This window comes from Rattus norvegicus, chromosome 5, assembly GCF_021556685.1.
Source record: "Rattus norvegicus strain SHRSP/BbbUtx chromosome 5, alternate assembly SHRSP_T2T, whole genome shotgun sequence".
Lineage (NCBI taxonomy): Eukaryota > Metazoa > Chordata > Mammalia > Rodentia > Muridae > Rattus > Rattus norvegicus.
In genome coordinates, this window is record NC_141538.1 from 143,118,133 (window position 1) to 143,138,696 (window position 20,564).

The 20,564-nt window shown below is 50.5% G+C and overlaps 4 protein-coding genes across 9 annotated transcripts in view; 2 read left to right on the forward strand and 2 right to left on the reverse strand.

Moving 5' to 3' along the window:
• Mtf1 (metal-regulatory transcription factor 1) overlaps positions 1–6,969 on the forward strand; it is a 46,622-nt gene extending 39,653 nt beyond the window's left edge. For 2 of the 4 annotated variants that reach the window (XM_087549973.1, XM_087549972.1), the window contains 2 exons: positions 247–307; positions 1,846–6,969. In XM_087549973.1, coding sequence (XP_087406099.1) covers positions 247–307; positions 1,846–2,042 — 258 coding nt within the window. In that variant the 3' untranslated portion in view covers positions 2,043–6,969. 4 annotated transcript variants of the gene reach the window in all.
• Positions 6,970–7,075: 106 nt separating this feature from the next.
• C5h1orf122 (similar to human chromosome 1 open reading frame 122) lies at positions 7,076–8,262 on the reverse strand. Of its 2 annotated transcripts, none has more exons than XM_087549975.1 (3): positions 8,228–8,262; positions 7,807–8,008; positions 7,076–7,554 (listed from the first exon to the last, which is right to left on the reverse strand). In XM_087549975.1, the coding sequence occupies exons 1-3, from the start codon at positions 8,242–8,244 to the stop codon at positions 7,459–7,461; spliced, it is 315 nt and encodes a 104-aa protein (XP_087406101.1). In that variant the 5' UTR covers positions 8,245–8,262; the 3' UTR covers positions 7,076–7,458. The 2 variants fall into 2 exon arrangements, with proteins under 2 accessions (XP_087406101.1, NP_001102148.1); NM_001108678.1 differs by lacking the exon at positions 8,228–8,262 and adding an exon at positions 8,096–8,189 and having other exon boundaries at positions 7,152–7,554.
• Positions 8,263–8,322: 60 nt separating this feature from the next.
• On the forward strand, positions 8,323–13,148 carry Yrdc (yrdC N(6)-threonylcarbamoyltransferase domain containing). 2 transcript variants are annotated; one of them, XM_087549578.1, is made up of 5 exons: positions 8,323–8,742; positions 9,267–9,381; positions 9,474–9,673; positions 11,720–11,862; positions 12,404–13,148. In XM_087549578.1, the coding sequence occupies exons 1-5, from the start codon at positions 8,351–8,353 to the stop codon at positions 12,574–12,576; spliced, it is 1,023 nt and encodes a 340-aa protein (XP_087405704.1). In that variant the 5' UTR covers positions 8,323–8,350; the 3' UTR covers positions 12,577–13,148.
• A 6-nt stretch (positions 13,149–13,154) lies between these two features.
• On the reverse strand, positions 13,155–20,293 carry Maneal (mannosidase, endo-alpha-like). Its single transcript, NM_001431206.1, is given in 5 exon segments — positions 13,155–13,255; positions 13,282–15,190; positions 17,096–17,172; positions 18,305–18,414; positions 19,636–20,293. Coding segments are annotated over 4 exon segments (1,359 nt in total). The 5' UTR covers positions 20,171–20,293; the 3' UTR covers positions 13,155–13,255; positions 13,282–14,553.
• Between the last annotated feature and the right edge of the window lie 271 nt (positions 20,294–20,564).

Below are 20,564 nucleotides of genomic sequence, written 5' to 3' on the forward strand. Positions count from 1 at the left end.
AACACATACAGTCCACTAGACTAGGCCACTGGGAGACAGTGAAGTAACGGGGACAAAGCTGGCTATATGTCAGCATGAATGTCAAACAGGGCAGTGACCTCATACCAGTGCACAAACAAGAAGCCCAAACACTGAGGTTTCTGTCTTGGGCGATCGCTGCAGCTGGGGGTGCTTTGGAGCCTGGGATGGCTGCCGCAGTGGAGTGGCTGTCAATGTGATTTTGTTGTGTTGTGTTTCCCTCAGCAGCAAGCATCGAAAGTGGAGCAGGTGTACTTTACCACCGCAGTACCAGTAGCCAGTAGCACAGGTATGAAATTCCTCATTAGCTTTAAAGGAAGTTCTCTGGCCTCTTTGACCTTGCTTCACTTGTTAATTGTTTAAGTTGACATTCTGTAGTTCACTGAGTAGCCCATGTTCTTGTGGTGACCACAAGCCAGCATGGTGCTGGCGAAAACATGGGCTCCGTTCTTTATGTAGTCCAACTGTTTCCCCTTGGATGGAGCTTGTAAGCAGAACCAGGGGGAGAAGGTTAAATCACAGTTAATGCTAAAGAGGGCAGTGGACTCCTGGGGCTCTTGTCTAATTACAGTAAGAAGCAGCAGCATCTAGGGCAGAAACAGAGCTGGAAGGGACTCAACTCTATCTGAGTGTTCGTTTCCTCTTTCACTCGGACTGAGGATTGAACCCAGAAACTCACACATGCGAGTCAAGCTCTCTACCACTGAGCTGTATCCCAGCCAGAACTTTTACTTGAAACCTTTTCTTTTTACGTCCTAAACCCAGAACCAGGCATGGTGGTGCAGGCCTGCACTGCCAGCACTGTGAGGCTAAGGGCAGGATGATTGAGAAAATTTAGCTCTTGAGCTCCAGGGTAGCCTGGGCTACATAGTGACTTCAAGATCAGTCTGGTAGAATCCTGCAGTGGCTAGCCAACTGAAATAATTAAGGAGAGCTGGGCGGTGGTGCCGTGTGTGCACTCTGGAGGCAGAGGCAGGCGGATCTCTGTGAGTTTGAGGCCAGCCTGGTCTACAGAGTGATTTCCTGGGCTACACACAGAGAAACCTTGTCTTGGAAAAAATGGGGGCCCACAGAGATTCATTGATTCACAAAGGTCATAAATGAACTCATAGGGAGCCTCTGACCACCTCATTCCTACCCTGTGACCTCTTCCTCGCCTTCAGCTCTGTTTTACACAGAGCCTGACTGAGTACAGGGCACACGTGTGCGTGACACACGTGAGGGTGAAATGAGAGTGCATGTGAGTGCACACATACAAGGCTGGCTGACTAGGAGATCACATGAGCCACATAGAGAAGGGGCTGGGGGTCTGAGCAGGTCCTGTGCTGTGTAGACAGTTCTGGAATGCAAGCAGCAGTGCTGTGTGCAGTGCCTGGAGCTCAGTACTGCCTATCATTGGTAGTCGCTTGCACAGCCCGCAGGGACCACCGCCTGGGGCAGAAGAGAGCAGGGAGCCAGCTGGTCCTTGAAAGATGTGGGCACTTCTCTGCCTGCAAGTTTAATAAAAGGAAGAGCCCAGAGTATGAAGAGGAGAAGGGTGGTGCCTGCTATAGCTGCACTGACACGGCAGGGAGACAGGGTGCACCTAGATTATGTGGATAGCTCTTCTAAGAAAGAAGCATCATCTTGGATGGGAGAATCCTCACAGGCTTTTTCCCTGAGAAAAAACCTGGACCAATTTAAAGCACAGCAAAACCCAAAGCATGGTGTCTTTCCTACCTATCATGCCTGCCTCCCAGCATTCAGTTCTCCCCAGCCCTTTACTCCCCTACCCCTCATGCCTGTTCCTGGCCACTTGAAGAGCAGTCTCTCTCGCCTCTCTCACAGGGAGCTCTGTTCAGCAGATTGGCCTCAGTGTTCCTGTGATCATCATCAAACAAGAGGAGGCCTGTCAGTGTCAGTGTGCGTGCCGGGACTCTGCGAAGGAGCGGGCGGCCGGCCGGAGAAAGGGATGTTCTTCCCCACCCCCTCCAGAGCCGAACCCCCAGCCTCCTGATGGGCCCAGCCTGCAACTGCCACCCTAGACTTCTCCCTCATCCCTGCCCCCCTCATCCTCCTCCACCGGACCCTCTTCCTGTGAGCAAAGCAGACAGGCTGAGGCTCCTCAGACCCTCCAAAATGTTAAGTGCCATGGATGTGTCAGAGTTCCTGTCCCTCCAGAGCCTGGACACCCCGTCCAATCCGGTTCACAGTGAAGCACTACTGCAGGGGTAGAGGAAAGAGCCTGGCCAGCAGCTTCTCCAGGGGAAGGGCCTGTGCGCACCCCTCCAGGAACAGGGTGAGCAGGGAGTGCCGGCCGGGTGTGATGCTGCCTGCCGTCATGGGGTCAGAAATTGGAAGGATGAAGAAATCTGCCATCTGAAAGCCTCACCTTTCAGACATATTTTCTTTACTCATACCCCAGGAACATCCATTTTAAGGAACTGATCTTTGGAGGAAAAAACAAAAAAAGAAAAAAAAAAAAAAGCTAAGTTATAAGTGAACTGTCTGGCTGCACTGTATGTCACTTTTGCTTATTGTTATGTGAACTTGGAAATTAAGGTTACTTGTATGCATAAAAGTTCTAAATGAAAGGGTGTGGTTTCCATCAATTTGGTACTGCCCATCATTTGCACTGGGGTCATTGTGGATTGGGCAGGAGAGTTCACTGTGCCGGGTGTTGCTCTTCTGTGTCTTTAATCTGAGGCAGCACCTGGAGGGCCAGACCACCGCGCTGTGACAGCGGGTAATGGCAAGGGCAGAGGAGAGCTGTGAGTTAGACAGGGAGAGGTGTTTGTTGTTGGCTTGGTTTCTGTGGAGCTTGGAGTAGAAGCAGAGGGCCGTGCCCTGTATCCTGCTCAGTCCTAGGGGGCAGCTGCAGGCCTCCTGGCCGTAGTGAAGATGTGGTTCTGCAGGGCCGAGGCAACTGTTGACAGCTCTGTTGATAATGCTAAAGCGATCTCTAGCACAGCCACAGTCTTTGCCTTCTTGGCTCTTCCCATTTCTCAGTGCTTGTCAGTGCTTGAGGCTTGGAGTTCATCTCTCCTAAGGAAGCGCCTTATTTTATCCTAAAGTAAATGAGAGGCTCGTGGCCAGCGGCTGCCAGGGTCTGCCTGCCTTGGGTGACGTTTGTTTCCTCAGAGCAGAAGGGCTGCTTTTCCAGGGAAAGTACGAGCTAAGGGAGCTGGACGAGGCTTCAGGCGGTCGGCAGGCATCTGGTACCCAGTTCTAGCGAGGCTTTTCTGTCATCCTCTCCCACCTGCATCGCTCTTGTCTCTTAGACTTGCATACAGCCTCATACAGTGCAAACGGTGACATGATCTCTAAACAAACAGGAATAAAAACCTAAAATGATGATATTCTACTCAGGGTAAAACAAAAAATCCCCTTCCACCAAAAAGCCTGAAGCTCGCAGTCAGTTACCTCATTTGGAGTGTTTCGTTGAGTTGTTACAGGACTTTTTTTATTAGTCCATAGAATTACACCCATCTCCTTGCCTTTGACTCCAGGTTATTGCCTCTTCAAACATAAGTACAATCTATAGGAGAATGGGGTGTGGCTGTTCTTTGGTGGCCATTGGTGTTTGGCAAGCTCAGAAGGTAGCTGGATCCGGAGACTAGAGGAGGCCTTTGCCTCCCACAAGAAGCAGGGTCCGGTGCCCCAACAGGACAACCAGAGAGCTGTGTAGGTTGAGCCTTAGGGCCAGCTAGGATGGTGACCCTTGTCTTCAGGCAAGATATTTAAGGACAACTGGCCAAGAGGGTCATGGCAGCAGTATTGAGAAGCGGCACAGGTACAAGCAGCTGATCTCCCATTCCAGGAATGTGAATTTCTGATGTTCTACACCCCTCCCCCCAAAAAAAGTTGATGGGTTTGGGTGACCATAGACCTCCGCAGAAATCCAAAAGGTAGGAAGAGCCCTCTATTGGCACAATGGTTAGTCCTTCTGGGGACCAACTGCTTGGGTGTAGGTTTGTCCTTTGCTGTCTCTGGGATTTGCACTCACAGGAAGCTTTGCAAGTGAGCTTGTACCAAGAGGCAGTGATGGCCCTCCCGCTTACTCTGCCTGTGATGGCTGGGAGCTGCTGACATAGGAAACAGGAGCCTAGGGAGGATGTGTGGAAGGCTTTAATGGTTTAAATATGGCTTCTTGGCTAGCTAGGGCTGTGCTCCTAATGTCCATTCCTGGGTCATTGGCTTTTCACCCTCCACAGTTGGGGTAGTGAAGAAACATTTGAGCAGTGTTGAGACCAAAGTGTTGCTAGGTGAAGGAGTTCAGTGATTTTAGAACACATGAGACTCTCAGATCCAAAGAGCTTTTGGGAAGTGAGGGCTTTGCTTGCAGTCAGTGGTTGTGCAGAGCTGCTGTGTGACCCATGGCAGACACTTCTGCCATCGTTACCAGCAGTCCTCCCCCATCCTTCCACAAGCCCTACCCCTAATGCCAAGGACCTTGGAGAAGACGGAGTCTCCCAGCTAAACAAGAGCCAGAAAGACCCTTCATGGAAAGAGTGTTTTCTCCAGGGAATGACCATAGGTTAGGTAAGGCCAAGAAGAGTGAGTTCAAGCAGGTCACTTTAAGCCTTTCCTTCCACAGCAGCCATCACCACTGTCCCCCTGCAGAGCCTACTGGGGTGACCACTGGTCAGCAGTGGGGCTGTGGACCTAGGAGGTGGTCAGGTAATCTTGGTCCCACCAAACTGCCTTATAAATGTGGCCCTTCCCAGGCAGGAAGGTAAGGCCGAGGGAAGATAGCTCAGGCTCCCTGACGGGGTCTGACCAATCTCATGGGGCAGCACTAGTTTGGCCACAGGAGTGCTGTCATTTATTGACTTACTCTAGTTTAGGAGAGGCCTTGAGATGTGGAGAGCCCTCTAGGTAGAATGTAGCAGGGCTTCTCTTCCCTTTCAGAGTCAATAAATGGGAAAAGGTGGTGTTCCGGGTTAAGGCAGTAGGCTGACGGGGTAATGGAAGTGCTTGAGGTTTTCCTGAGGCTTTGTATGATGCTGAATGTGTCCAGAGGGACAAATTTGCAGAACCTCATATTGATATTTTAAAGAAATAATAAAATAAAAAGCACTTTAGGTTACTTTATCTTTAACCCAATTGGTGCAATTTCTATTGTGTATGTATATATATACATATATACTTTCCACAAAGTTTTATTTTTTGCTCAGAATAAAAGTTAAGTTGAGGTGTAAAAAGAGCACTTACTTGGGTGCAATATATGCGTAGCTTGACAGTCGTTATCCCACATGGCCCTGGCCTGCCCTGGCCTGGCCTGGTTTTCTGCTCCTTCAGCTCTGTGTTGAAGCTGTCCATTGGAAACCGCTCTTAGCATCTCAGCAGCTGCTCAATCTATGCAAGCCTTTCCCGTGTGTCCGGGGCGCCCCCCTCAGACCCTCGGAGGAACTGCTGCAGCTGTTTCTTCAGACCGTTGTTGAAGCTCCTTTTCACGGCTTCTTGGTCCCCCTGCTCTCTTTCCCCTCTCCCCCCAGGACAGAAACAATTCCTGAAAGGAAGGGTCGGTTGTTCCTAGGTAGAATCCTGGCACCTTTGACTTTCATATCTGTAATCCCATCCATTGAAGGGAAAGGCTTCTCCAGCGTCACTGCGACTTGATTTGTGGACCTGCGCTACTGTTGCACATTTACGGCTTTTTCACACCCCCAATCAGAAATATGTTGGAAGGGGCAGGCAGCACAAGCCATTTCTGTACTACTCTCTGCACCACCGGTGTTGGTGCAGAACGACTTCCATGCTTCATCAAATCCACTTCCTAAGCCTTTAATAATCTCCCTCACCAGCTCCCATTTAGTCTTGAATCCCGGCTGTAGAGGCATTTTAAATATACTTCAGCCAAAGCGAGAGTTTCACAGATGAAGTTTGCAAGTGGTTTTGCTGTGACATGGGTGGGAAATTGTCCATCTCTGAGGTAGAAGGGGATGAGCCACAAAACTAGATGATACCACATATTTCTGATTGGTCTGTCTGTTTGGTCTGTTTCTTACATAGTCTTGGGGTAAGAAAAAGGGGTCTTGTTTCTTATGCCCCTGCTCTTGGGGAGGTTGGTCATCAGCCTGGCATTTCTCAGTTCTCCAGGTGGCACAGGGGCTTCTCAGTCCACATTGAAAGCGCAAGTTAAATTGGATCTGTCAAGATATATTATAGTACAAACTTTTTCTAGAACTGGCATTTAAAAATCATACACTGCTCCTTGGGTGGTGGCCTACTGGGACAAAAATAGGTGATGTCATGTCACTTTCTCAATTCAATGCAATTTCTACTTTTTCTTTTTACAGGAAATGTTTTCATAAAACTTTTTTCCATCAAAATCTAGGGTGTTTATTGCAATATCCTCATGGCCCTTGAGGTGCCAAGTCAGAGGCTTGCCTCCCCTTGCCTCGGGTGTTCTCAGGCTTCCCAAGGGCTGTTTTTGAGTCGACAGTCTGCATCTTTTGTGCTTTGGAGAAAATGTCACTGAGGTTGCCCTTCTCCTGAGAACTCCCCCTTGTCCCACTTTGGGGATGGTGGCTGGAAAACAGGCTTTTCTGTTTGTCTGGCTCAAATCTAGCCAGAAAAGGCCACAAACTCTCCCCTTTTCTAACACAAACTAATGATTGGCCAGTGGTCTTGGTGACAAGTTTTTAAGTCCCAAATAGTTTTATTTGAATTATGTAAAAGTATCAAATTTATTTTAAATGTAAACCATGGGAACAACAGACTTCCACTGAGCGATATGAAAACGTTACAGGTTCAGTACTTCCAAAGGAAGAAACCTCCAACCCCCAAAAAGAATACGAATTTGTATTTTTGAAGAATGTGAAATAATGGTGTTTGCTTAATTGCTCATTTTGTATAAACTTAATGTTGTACTTTAAGATATCTGCTATGAAGTGAAAATTTAACTTTTTGGAATTGAAAAAAGCAATATTAAATACTAATGAAATCTTAATTAAATGCTTATTTAAATCTGGTAGTACCTGTGGCATTACTTCCCATCCCTGTCCCTGGTTGAGATTCTCTTCCCACTACCAGCCATCAAGTCTTGGAGGGACAGAAAGGAAAGGTCAGTCACTAAGGGTCTGCATGTTTCCTTTTAATCAAGACTCTGCTGAAGTGTTTTGTGGGGCTGGGCGCCCCCCAAGCATGAAATGAACATATAATACCACCTGGAACCCCCAAAGCAGACCACACCACTCCGGCCAGCACTGCTGGCCTTCTCGAATCCGAATATTCAACACTGGATGTTCATTGGCTACATTTCAAAGCACAGTACTGCCTTCAGCCAGGACGACGTGGGAATGAACCCAGCTGTTAGTAGAGTTGCCATCCCAGGCTGAGGGCCAAGTACCAGCAACTGCCAGTGAAGACTGGCCCCTTTTGGTGAAGGGAGTTGGTCAGAGTCCAGCCATCGGCCCTGGAAAGGGACAGAAGTCAGGGTGCCCGTATAGGGAATGATCAAGACTCTGCAGCTCCATCGCCAGCATCCTTTGGAAGGCCACCTCTGGTGGATACAGATGGCTGGGGCGACGCTCCGGACTTGGCTGAACCGTTCTAGGTGGAACAGAAAGGGGGGAAAATGAGCCCGGAGGAAAGGCCTTAAGTTAGGCCCCGCAAGAATATGGCCACTTGGCATTTCGACAGTACCATACTTTTTCAAAACCTCACTCAGATCAAAGGAAATTAAGTGTAAAGCCGTGGGGATGCTCTTCCACCTGCCTCCTTTGGGGCGGGGGCGCGAGCTTGGCCAGTGCAGTCAGTGGGAAGACCCCACCTCCCCAGGCCCAGCCCAGAGTGGGCACTGACCCCGCCACCAGCCGGTTCCGGGCGCCGCCGGCCCAGCTGCCGCAGCATCTCCTCGCAGGCGGCGATGGTGTCCAGGAGCTGCCGCTGCCGCTGTTCCACGGCGTCCAGCAGCTGCTGGGCGCGTTCATCTCGGGGCGGCTGCGGGGGTGGCCTCCCGCCGAGCCCCAGCCCCGCCTTCCCACGGTCCACGCCGGCAGCCTCCCTGCCCGGGAGAGAGACCGCGTCAGGGCCGGCGCTGGGAGGCGCGAGGTCGCGGCCCCAACCCACCGCCCCGCGGGCCCGCTCTCACCCCCGTGACCAGCCTGCGCCGGGGCCCCACTCCATCGCCGCCCGTGCCACCCGCCCACCACCCCTTTGCAGTCCGCCCCGGCCCCCGCGCCGCGCGATGATTCCGCTAAGCCGAGCCCCGCCCCGTCCCCACCGTTCTTCTAGTCGCATGGGGGTCGCGGTCCCTTTAAGCTGCCCGGCGCGGAGGCGGGGCCGAGGCTCGCCGGCCGGAAGTTGAGTTCGTGCGTCACTTCCTCCCGGAAGCGAGTCTGGACGGATGTCTACTGCGCGTCCGTGTGCGGGGCTGAGGGCCGCTGTGGCCGCCGGCATGGGGCTGAGCGATGGGCCAGCGGGCTCTAGCCGCGGCTGCCGCCTTCTACGCCCTCCCGCGCCCGCTCCGGCGCTTCCAGGGGCCCGGCTGCTGCGGCTTCCGGAGAGCGAGGCCGTGGAGGCCGCAAGCCCCGAGCGCTCCGGTTGGACCGAGGCGCTGCGGGCCGCCGTGGCCGAGCTGCGCGCTGGCGCCGTGGTGGCGGTCCCAACTGACACGCTGTACGGTCTGGCCTGTTCGGCGAGCTGCTCGGCGGCTCTGAGCTGTGTGTATCGCCTCAAGGGCCGCAGTGAGGCCAAGCCGCTGGCCGTGTGCCTGGGCCGCGTGGCCGACGTCTACAGGTAAGGCTGCCCCGACCCGGCCCCGTTGGGGGCGGCACCGCGGGAGGGGTTTCCGGTGACAGCCTTGGGAGACTGAGGCGCCGAGCGCGGGAGGGGCTTGTCCTGGCTCACCGAGGAATCCGGAACTGGAAATTTGTTGGGAACGCTTAACGCTTGCCAGGATCCTCTGTAGACAGTGGGTCGAAACGCTGAGTTAGGCGAGCGTGGCACTCCTCACTTGGTGCTCTTGTGATGTGCAGAGGGGAGGCTGGTTTCGGGGTAATGTCTTCCAGAAGATAAGACAATTTGGAGTTGTATTCACGTGTCACGGCGCTGTGGTTTTGTCCCCAAAACAAGGGTGAAGACTAAAAGCCCGGGATACTCTGTGGAGTCTGTCTTAATGTCAGAGCCCCGAGGAAAAGGAAGTAGAGAGTTAGGTAGATATCGTTCGTTATACACGCAGAGGACCTCTCTGGCATCCGCTCTAAGTCCAGGAAAGGTTCATCAGGGTGATTTGGCGTGGATTTGTGCTCCTTTGCCTGCAGGTACTGTCAGGTGAGAGTACCTAGGGAGCTCCTGGAAGACCTGTTCCCAGGACCTGTGACCCTGGTGATGGAACGCTCAGAGGAGCTCAACAAAGACCTCAACCCCTTTACTCCTGTGAGTCAGATTTTAGCTTTTTCTGCATCTAAATCAGACTCCTTCAAGCCCTTAATGCCTTTCTCATATTCTCTCTTCCTTTTGCTTCACAGCTCGTTGGCATCCGAATTCCTGACCATGCCTTTATGCTGGACTTGGCCCAAATGTTTGGGGGACCACTTGCACTCACGAGTGCCAACCTCAGCTCCCAGGCCAGTTCTCTGAGTGTTGAGGTGAGAATCGACTGCTGTTTCCTCAAAACCAACATGGCTGACACTGTAATGGGATTGCCTGGCAGAAATTGGGGCCTATGGTGCGTAGGTGAAAAGGTTACCCATTTGGTGTTGGTTAGGGGAGGGTATCCAAAGGAAAGAATCTTGAAAGGGGGCAGGTGGTGCACTTGTAATGCCAGAACAAAGAGGCCAAGGTAAGAAAATCTCAAGGTCAGCCTGAGTTATTTAGGGAGACTTATTTTTTTTTTTTTTCTTTTCTTTCCGGAGCTGGGGACCAAACCCAGGGCCTTGCGCTTGCTAAGCAAGTGCTCTACCGCTGAGCTAAATCCCCAACCCCAGGAGACTTATTTTTTAATGAGTTGTTTTTATTTTATGTACATTGGTGTTTTGCTTGCATGTATGTCTGGGTGGTGGCGTCAGATCTCTGGAATATGGAGGTGCTGACAGTTACGAGCTGCTGTGTAGGTAATGGGAATTGAACCTTGGTCCTCTACAAAAGCAGTCAGTGCTCTTAACTGCTGAACCATCTCTCCTACCCCTAGAAGCTTTATTTATCTCTTAGAAAGTGTTGGAATTGTTTTCTCTTGATGGGCCACGGGGGAGCAGGTGCCAAGGGAGAGCAGATGTATCTTTGAATCTATAATAATAGAAAAGATGCTGGGGTGATGGTGAACATCTTTTTTTTTTTTTTTTTAATTATTTTTTAGGTTTATTCATTTATTATATATAAGTACACTGTAGCTGTCTTCAGATACACCAGAAGAGGGCACCAGATCTCTTTACAGATGGTTGTGAGCCACCATGTGGTTGCCGGGAATTGAACTCATGACCTCTGGAAGAGCAGTCAGTGCTCTTAACCACTGAGCCATCTCTCCAGCCCGATGGTGAACATCTTTAACCCCAGCACTCAGAAGACTCAGCGATCAGCTGAGTTCCCGGCCTGCCTAATTTACAGAATGAATTTCTGGTCTTCATAGAGAGACCCTATCTCAAAGAAAAACAACAGATTACAGGAAATAAAGACAGCTTTGTGAGGGAAGTAATTGTCAGAGACTTGACAACAGTGCTGAGAAGAATTTGGGACTTTGAAATATTAGTTCTGTTCTGTCACATGGCCATTAAATGACAGTCCCAGTCCCAACTTGTTGCCAGTTCTCTCTGGCCTCTTTCTTTTTGGAGGGGACATGTTTCTGTTTGAGACAGGGACCACTGTGTATCCCAGGCTGCCTGAAACTCAAAATGAGGCTCCTCAGGCCTCCCCATTTTTGGCTCTGTACCAGCACACCTGGCCTCACCTAATTTTTGACTCCTGACCTTATTTTATTTTTACTTGCCAGATAGGCCTGAGACAAGATCACCGTAACCCTTCGACTGTGTGGTTTAGGGCAGATGAGCAGGCAAAGAAACTTCGCTCTGTTCTTACAGCACTTAAATTAGGTGCAGTAAAGGGATGGGGTTTTCTATGCTGGACCTGGGGGCCTTGGAAATGCAGTGTCTGCTTTATTTGCTCTTGGTGGCTATACATTGTGGGGCCGGGTGGGAATCTTCCCAGAGAAGGGGTAAGTTCTTACCTTGTCAACACTCCTGGACCAGCATAGTCATCTGATTTGTAGCTGGTATTGTGATTCCCCTATCGCCAAGACCCTGGCCTAACTGCATTGAAGACTCTTCACCTGGGGCAGAGGGAATCTAGCTCTGTTAACAATACACCCCACAACCATGCTCTGATCCTAACTTCACTGAGGTCTAGGATCAGGCTGCTGGAGCGTCACTGTAGGCGCCTGAGTGAAGTCATTTATATGACTCACACAGATGTGGAAAGACTGGCTCATACCCAGCATGCCACTCTTTGGAGCTAGGCCTCCCCCATCCCTGCAGTACTTGGGATTTCCTTTTCTTACATTAAGGGTTTTGTTTTTTTTTTTATGAAAGATGTAACTTGGAGTGTATCCCTAAGGTGGCTTCAGACTTGGTGCATATCAGATCCTGGGTGTTAATTGTGCCCATGACTTAGCTGACCATAACTAAGAGGTTTCTCCACTGCTTAGAGGACAGTGCTTCAATTTAAATGTGAGCCAAATATTCGAGGTGAATTAATATAGCCATGCCCTTCCTCTCATTCTCAGGAGTTCCAAGACCTCTGGCCTCATTTGTCCCTTGTCATTGATGGGGGGCCAATTGGGGATAGTGAAAGCCCTGAGTGTCGTCTTGGCTCTACTGTGGTTGACTTGTCTGTGCCTGGAAAGTTTGGCATTATTCGCTCAGGCTGGTAAGTATCTTTCTCGTGCCACTGGGGTCTGTGAGGGAGGGAGGATGAAAGAGAAGCTTTAAAATACAGATTTTCACCAGACAGTGTTTTGTTTTTTGTTTTTTGTTTTTGGTTCTTTTTTTCGGAGCTGGGGACCGAACCCAGGGCCTTGCGCTTCCTAGGTAAGCGCTCTACCACTGAGCTAAATCCCCAGCCCCCACCAGACAGTGTTAATGCATGCCTTTAATCCCAGCACTTGGGAGACAGAGGCAGGCAGATCTCTGTGAGGTCAAGGACAGCCAGGGCTACACATAGAAACCCTGTCTTGAAATCAAAAACTTGACCAAAAACGTACATACCTTCATTACTTTTGCATGGTTGGAGCCACTAAGGCCACAGAGAGGTGGTAAGTAGGCAGGGACTACGTTTGCTGGTATGGCTGGCCTTTTCAGATTCAAGTGTGTTGAACAGTGGGACGGTAATCCCTAAGAGGCTACTCAGATTCTGGTGGGCTCAGTGCCCTGAGAAGTCAAACTCTTAAACTGCCTTCTGTCTTCCTCAGTGCCCTGGAAAATACTACAGCCATCCTCCAGGGGAAATATGGGCTGCTCCCTTCACAGGGGTCCTGTTCATGAAACTTGGGAGGACCCAAGAACCATGCTGGATACTATGTGTCTACTACAGGTTGGCAAAGCCTCATTGGCTGAGGTTCCTGGAGCTACATCTGTAGCCTAGCTTTTTAGGCAGTGTCCTTGGCTCTGAATCCTGTAGGCCAGCCAGAAGCTTCGGGTTGAGCCTTGCACCCAGGGGAAGGTTATATTTACTCTGTAGATTCATGTGTCAACCGAGAATGGAGGGAAGAACATTCTTAGAGTGACCTTATTATTTTAAGTGCCCCTCTCACCCCAGCCCTGCCTATAAGTTAAGTAACTTGACTGCAGAATTAGAATGCATTAAGAGCTGCTTTCTGGTGAACAGTGAAATTTGGTTTCAAACCAGCCAGAAGCACTAATGCAGTCTAGAAGTCTCAGGACCAATGCAGCAAAGTCTAGGAGCCCTGGCCAGAGCTTTCTGGGTACAGGAGAGTGGTCATTTGGAGAAAATTATTCTAGGAGTTCCAAATGAAATAATATTGAAAAATAAAATCTTGACTGTTTTCAGCCAGTGACTTTCTTATTTATTGGTATAGTTCTCTGTTTAATTTATTTAACTCAGAAGTCATCTTTGTTCATATGTCTACCTGGTATTTACATAATTATTTTTAAGTATTTGAACTGTATTTCTTTATTAAATATTTCTTCTACAAACAGTTGTAAATGGTTTATTTTTCTTTCGATCTATTTCCTTAGGGTAGGATTTCTCGGTCAAGATATACATGTGCACATGTGCATTATGGCTGTTGATGTAGGCTAGCCTTCAGAAAAGCTAATGTAGGCTAGCCTTCAGAAAAGCTAAGTTTCACTGAGGATGCCTGCCTGTTGCCTTGCTATATCATATCCAGTGTGTGTGTGTGTGTGTGTGTGTGTGTGTGTGTGTGCGCATGGGATAAAATTATCACTGATTAAATCCAGCCCTTTTGGCTAAGCTACAAGCTGGGTGGTCAGCCCAGCTGATGTGTCAGGTGGGGTTTAGTGTCAGTGACTGGGCTGGTTGTCCTTGAAATGACCAGTATTCCACCTCATCCTCTGTCTCCATCCATTTCCCAGAGTTACGGCTCAGCTTTAGCCTGTAAACCAGTCCAGTAGGTTCCAGTGAACATTTCCTTTTCAAGAATCTTGCTAAAAACATTCATCGGGTTTTACTTGAACAAGGATCCTTGCATGTAACATTAGTTTATTTGTAAATAAGCTCTGGCATGTTAGCTCCTAGAATCTTCTGTGACTAAGCCCAGCCGTACACTGATTTGTCACAAACTGACCATGGTCAGCATTTATGAGGGCTGCAAGAGGAATGTGCACCGGCAAAAACCATTTCGTATTTAGTACAAATCACAGTAGCACTGAAAGTGGCCTCCCTGGCCTAAACCGCTAAAAGGTGTGACCTAGTCGCCTCTACAGCTAAATGTTCATCTGGGAAAGACTCCGAAGCACAGAGGTATTGTCTTGAAGGAGAAAATAGCTGAACTCCCAGGCCTGGGTGTAGCTGCAAAGAGCGAAAACAGCCGATGTGCTAGCTACACGATTAAACCAAAAGCAGGATCCTATAAGCTTTGGGAAAGAAACCTTGCTCCAGTTCCCCAGCACCTGACAGCAGGTGCTTGATAATGAGTGTGGGTGCTCAGTACTCCTGATTACGGGCACAGGAGTCTACTGGCAGGACCTTAAAGTCCTCTTAGAAGTGTCAAATGTTCCCTGTGTTCGGGAAGATGTGGCAGGGTGGCTGTCCAAAGGAAGTACGGTGCATGCTAGCTTAGAACCCTGAGACCCTTCCAAGCAGAGTGGCTCGCACAACTCCACTATACAACTGCCTGCCGAAGCTGAAAGCTGAGGGCCGTGGAGCTTCCTTAAGCCATTGCAGTCATTTGTCCCCTCCTGCTTCATCATGCCTTGCTTCCCAGCACCACCAGTTCAAGTGCCAGGCTCTGTTCTCCGTGAGCTAGCTGGTCTACCCACAAGCTCCCAGCTGCTGCTTGGGACCAGTGAGTGCCTGTATCCTCAGCTGAACCAGCTTGGTGATCTGTTGAGGTTTGTTTGGGTGATAGTGATGGTCCCCTCACATCAGCCATTGCTCCTTTTCCTTGATGAAGTGCTCTGCCCAGCGTCGGGTCAGCTCTAAATAAAGGCTGGGCTGGTGAGGCAGGTAGTCCAGATACAGGCGAGTCGGCGTCGTCTTGGGGACAGCTTTCTCGATTTGTGTGCCCTCGTGCCACTCATTGAAGGAGGTGATGGAGACTATCTCAGGCCTCACAGTCAGGGCTGCCTGCAGGGCTGTCTCATAGTACTTGCCGTTGACTCTGTTTCGAGTATTATGGTTGTTCCAGGGCCGGATGCTGGTGTCAATGTACCCAGGCCCCACACTAGGGATGAACATGAGGTTGTTGGTATCACAGAAATTCTTCACAGCTTTCCAGTTCTGGTGGGAGGAGCCAAAGGAGAAGCCATTGGAGGCAAAGTAGGTGTACATTCCGTCGAATCCCGCAGCAAGGATGTCGTGGGTGTGGCTCTCCTCCACAAGCAGAGCTATGAAGACCCCATCATAGGGAGTGTTGCGGATAGAGTGAGGCCCGTTTTGTGTCAGGAGGTGGGCCCAGGCCTCGGGGGATGTCAGATAGGAGTCGTAGATATAAAAGAGTGGGAGGCTCTTGCCCATGCTATTCTTATACCGATAAAATGCACCATGGGAGCCATACCTGAGGAGCAGGAGGGAGAGGCTGAAGTTGGTTGTGGTAAGATTAGCCACAGGGGAGATCTTTTTCTGTGTTCACAGCAGTCTGGGATCCAGCAGGTCACATATTGAGCCTATGCCTCCAAGTATTAGCCTGCCTCCCTTCTCAGCCCCCTCTGACCTGTCATCCCTAAGCCTCTTCTCCCCAGCCTGGCCACCTCCTAATAGGTGTCTAGCCTTCATTTCTGCCTTCCTATAGGGTATGATCTGACCACTCCTTACCATGACCTGTAAGGGCTACCGTTTCTGGTCTGACCTTACTGATTGTCATTCCTGCTACTACCCATGAGATTCCACTTCCTAACTGGCCTTTGCCTGCAGTTTCTCCTTTCTCCAGAGCTTTGCAGATCTAACATCACTATCATCAATATTTTGTTTGATATGGCATCTCATGTGACCTGGAGCTCACTAGACCAGGCTAACCCTGAACTAAGAAATTAACCTGCCTCTACCTTCTAATTGCTGGGATTAAAGGCATGTGCCATCATGCCTAGCCAGAGCCGACATTTTAAAAAACTGGGAGCAGGGATGAGGGATGGATCTGGGAGGAGTGGGGAAGGCAAATATGATTTTTAAAATTGCTTTTTAAAAGAATCATTATGCTGAAGAAATGGCTAGAAATTAAAAGTAATTGCTGTGCCTCCAGAAAATCTGAATTCTGCTTCCAGCACCTACATTAGGCAACTTGTTACATGCCTGTAACTCCAGCTTCCTCTTCTGGCTTCTGGCCACACACAGACACACATATGCATATAGTAAAAAATAAAACTTTTGGGCTGGAGAGATGGCTCAGTGGTTAAGAGCACCCGACTACTCTTCCAGAGGTCCTGAGTTCATTTCCCAGCAACCACATGGTGGCTCACAACCATCTGTAAAGAGATCCGATGCCCTCTTCTGGTGTGTCTGAAGACATGTACAGTGTACTTATATATAATAAATGAATAAATCTTTAAAAAAAAATAAATAAAACTTTTTAAAAAAAACAGTTGGGGATTGAATCTACTAAATCCAGGGCCTCTGGCCAGTTGACACATGCCTGTGTCCCAGCACTTGAGAAGCTTAAGAACAACAGAGCAGGAGCTGAGGGTCACACTCAACAAAAAGAGCTCAAGGCCAGCCTAAATTAGGCCCACTCATTCCTTGTAGCTTAACAACCACATTTATATGTCAGTTCTAGGAGCTGGGAAGTCCAAGATCAAAAGTGCCTAACAACTTTGGTCCTTGGTGAGGGCTCTTGCTCAGCTAACAGATGGCCAACAGACTGTATTCTCACACAGAAAGCAAGAGTCAGCTTTTTAGATGTCAGGACATATAACCTGTCCTCGCAGAGAAGCACACATCACCATTCTAAAGCAATTCCTTGAAAACTGGGACAGAAGGTACCAGCTCACACTCGTGCTGAGCATGCAAAGGACCCTCCCTGAGTTTGATCTCCAGAACCATAAAAGAAGAAATCCTTCTTGGGCACATTCTTAACACAAAACTTCACTTTGCTTTTTATTGTTTTTATTTATTTTTTTCATACTACAGATTACTGTCGTTTCTCACTTCTTGGTTTGGGAGCTCTGTGGCACCCCCCCCCCCAAGCACTAGATTCTAAGTACCAAGTCAGAAACGTTGCTAAAGATAATAACTAATATATGTGGGCACTGGACAGTATTTTAGTGAATATGTACAAGCATGTATGAAACACTTGGAGACTAAAACAAGACTCAGTTATGGCCCCAGAACCAGACAAACTCAGCTACCTGGCTCAACCCAGCACCCTCACTGTGAAACAACTGTTTGGAACACACATATTCCAGCCTGTACTGCCTGGCCAGGCCCTCCATCCCTTCTCTCCCCGCTCCCATCTAGATCCCCATCTTACGTGTCAATGATGTACTTGATGTTGTCATGGACAGTGATGTCATCCCGGCCCTTGTAGGGTTGGATATGGAAGGCCACCTGCCACAAATAGAGGAGTCGCGTGTCAGGCGAATACAGAACACATACAGATTACTGCCCCCAACCCTGGCTTGTAGGAGGGGCTGAGTTCAGGAATGCCTGACCAGGATGGGCTCAATAAAGTTTGTCACTGCCCTTCAGATCAAAGATGAAGGGGGAAGGCTTGTCCATGTTACACAACAGGGTATCCAGGAAGCATTTTGGGTCACTGCAGGATGGTGTTCAAGTTTCCATCTCTGTCATCTCCAATCATGAGCACAAGGAGATGTATACCTACTCTCTGCCAATGGAAAATGTGCCAGGATCTGTTAAACCTGCCAGGGGTGACCTCGGGAGGGGAGGGGGCTTCTCGGTCATTTTTCTCCCCTCACCACAGAAGTTGGACTGACTTCCTCTATTGATGTGTTGAGGAATATGGCCACACACGTATCCTTCCACTCAAAGATGAGCCTGCTTATGGAGGCCCAGCACTGTCCTGTGCTACATGCAGTGGAGTCTAGAATTCTGTCTGCAGGTCTCTCTGGCTCTTGCCTGCCCAGTATCCAAGATCAGGGTCTCCAACCTAGCCTCTATTACTCAGTAAAAGTGAAGGGACTGGAGAGAAGGCTCAGCGGTTAAATGCACTGGCTGCTCTTCCAAAGGACCTGAGTTCCCAGCACACACATCAGCTGACTAGACTAGCTCCATGGGGATCTTAATGCCTCTGGCCTCTGCAGGCACCTGCACATCCTCACACAGAGATAAACACACACAAAATTTGAAAAATAAAGGTAAATATTAGAAAGTGATACTTCTTTGTCCCCTATTTAGTTTTCTCAATAAAGATGGTAACAGTTGACACAGCCTGCTAGACCCTCTTCCAGTACAGGACACTTGCTATGAATCTGTTATCCCTAGCCACCCCACACTAACCTTATGGCAGTGCCCCTTTGCAGTGGTGGTGGTACATTCCTTTAATTCCAACACTTGGGAGGGAGAGAGGCAGGTGAATCTCTGAGTTGGAGGCCAGCCTGGTTTACAGAGCAAGTTCCAGGACTGTCAGGAAGTTACAAACTGTGAGAAACTCCAGAAGAGGAGTAGGGGAAAGGGAGGGAGGAGAAGAAAGGGCATCTTCCAGAATGAGAGGACTCACCTGGATGTTGTACTGATGGGCAGAGTCCAGAATGGCAGGTACCAGGTCGTCTGTGGGCTCCCCGTTGTCATCAGCCATACCAGGTGGATACCAGGAGAGAACCAAAACGCCTAAACATACAGAAACGCCTTCAGTGGCACACAGTGCGCCACTTCGGCTCTCCACAGAGATTTTCCTATCCGAAATCACCTCCAACTGCATGATTCCAGAAAACCTCGGGCCAGGATCCTGCCAGCTTCCTAGACAGAGCTGAGGCCCAGGGCTCAGCTGGTCTCGGAGCTGTCCACTCTTACAGTGCTGAAGTGCTGCTGCCGTAGGAGCCAGCCTTAGGAGTGCCGCATCAAGTAGCAGAACGAAGAGGAAAGAGTAGCCATGCCACAACTGATCTGGAAGTCACAGCCCTACCTCTGAAGTCCTACCTGAAGAAAAGTCCTATCTCCATGCTCCTAAGGGCGAGAGTTCCTGCCTTGACTGCCATCTAGAAAGCAAACCTAGACAGCATAGCCCACATCCGAATTATCTTTCTGTATGTCCCACACCCCTCCTTATTTGTTTATTCATTTATTATTTTGGAGATACTGTCTCACTGTGTAGCCTGGCTACTATACTACATGGTTGGCTTCAAACTGGGACTCCTGCCTCACCCTCCCAAGTGCTACGATTCTGGCATGCACCACTAAACCTGAATCCTGACCTTGTAGCTCTCCCTCCTATTTATAAACCACGTCAAGGTATAGCAAGATATGTCTTTAAAAGCTGACAGAATTCAATGACAAAATCTAAACTAAATGAACCTCCCCTACCCCAGCCTGTAATGCAGAAGGTTCTCCAGAGTCTCTGCTGGCTGGGGAGTTGATAAAAACACTCATGTGTTGTGCCCACCCTCTGCTCTGCTAGACGGACCTCATAGCTGTTGCACTCCCCTGCACTTGCTGTGAAAGCAGAAGCCTCCTCAGGCTCTCCTTTGAACCCCAGACTGGAAGGGCCGGGATCCCCAGGCCTCACTCTCCTAAATCCTGAAAGACCAACCGACTCTCAGCTGGTCTTTTTACTGTCCCTGCATGAGACACCTCTGCCGCGCGCACATCCCAACAACCCTATGGAAGGGAACTGGGGTTGTGGAGGGTCAGAAAGGCCCAGAAGGTACAGTAGGAAATTGGAAGGGGCGATCGTGTGTAGTGGACCCGGGATAAGAGTGGGAGGGAAGGGCTACCAGGTCAGCCTGGCGGGGGGCTGGGACCAGGGAGCCAGTGGCGGGGCATCAAGAACTGAGGTTCAGGAAGGAAAGGAGAAGCTGGGGGACAGACTAGCCAGGGGAACGGGGGACTCACCGATGGCTGCTTCTTTGAGCTGGATCATATGCTCTCGTAGCACGTCGGGGTCCCGCGAGCTGTAAGGCCCCAGCTCCGGGTAGAAGCTGGAGCCCAAGTCATCTGGAGGGCTGTGGCGGCCACGCGGGTAGCTGGCCGAGATCTTGGGATCCCAGTGCGGCACCATGACATGGTCCCAGTGGATGTAGTGGCCCTCGCGCCGCGGACTCCCGTACCACGAGTAGTAAAAGGCGTGCAGATCGGAGTAGACACGCTGGCTCTGCCGGGGCGCGGGATCGGCCTCGACCGGGCCCAGCGAGGCGCGCGGGGCGGCGGTGCGCGGCGGAGGCGGCGGCGGCGCAGCGGGGGCAGCCGGGGCCCGAGCGGGAGCAGGGTTCCCCTCGGGACGCCGCTCGAACGGTGCTAGTTCCGGGCCTGGGCCCAGTGCAGGCAGCCCGTCCGGGGCCTTGAGCGTGCGCAGCCCCATGAGCGTGCCGAAGGCGAAGAGCAGCACCAGGAAGAGGGCGATGCAGGCGCGACGTCGCCGCCGGGCCATGGCTTTCCCGCGGTGCCGGCCGCCGCGCTAACAGCCTCGGATCCGCGCCATTCCGCCCGCCCGCGCGTCCCAGACCACGGCCAGCGAGTGCCGGGCGCCCAGGGCGGCTCCGCGCCTGTCCCCGCAGTGCGGGCGGGCCCGGCACACACAAGATGCAGTGGCGCCGACCAAGTGACTGCGAGTGGAGGGGGGACCAGCGCGTCCTGGGCCGAGTGTAACTGGGGTCCGGGTGGGGTGCGGAACCGGACCTTCCTGGTAGAAGGATCTTTCAGCCTCCTTGTGGAGCCCTCCTTCTAGGGAGCTGTTACCATCATCCCAATTCGCCCCATCTCCCCAGTACTGAGAAGAGGGGCATTGGGACACCCTGCGAGATTTGACTGGAGCCAATAACATA

Excerpts from the sequence above, each read along its gene's own strand:
- C5h1orf122 (NM_001108678.1), bottom strand. The coding sequence starts at position 8,130 with ATGGAGTGGGGCCCCGGCGCAGGCTGGTCACGGGG. Across the intron at positions 8,009-8,095 it reads GGCGCAGGCTGGTCACGGGG|GGAGGCTGCCGGCGTGGACC; the intron begins GTGAGAGCGGGC and ends TCTCCCGGGCAG. Across the intron at positions 7,555-7,806 it reads CGGAACCGGCTGGTGGCGGG|AACGGTTCAGCCAAGTCCGG; the intron begins GTCAGTGCCCAC and ends TGTTCCACCTAG.
- Yrdc (XM_087549578.1), top strand. The coding sequence starts at position 8,351 with ATGTCTACTGCGCGTCCGTGTGCGGGGCTGAGGGCCGCTGTGGCCGCC. Across the intron at positions 9,674-11,719 it reads GGCAGAAATTGGGGCCTATG|GAGTTCCAAGACCTCTGGCC; the intron begins GTGCGTAGGTGA and ends TCTCATTCTCAG. Across the intron at positions 11,863-12,403 it reads GGCATTATTCGCTCAGGCTG|TGCCCTGGAAAATACTACAG; the intron begins GTAAGTATCTTT and ends TGTCTTCCTCAG.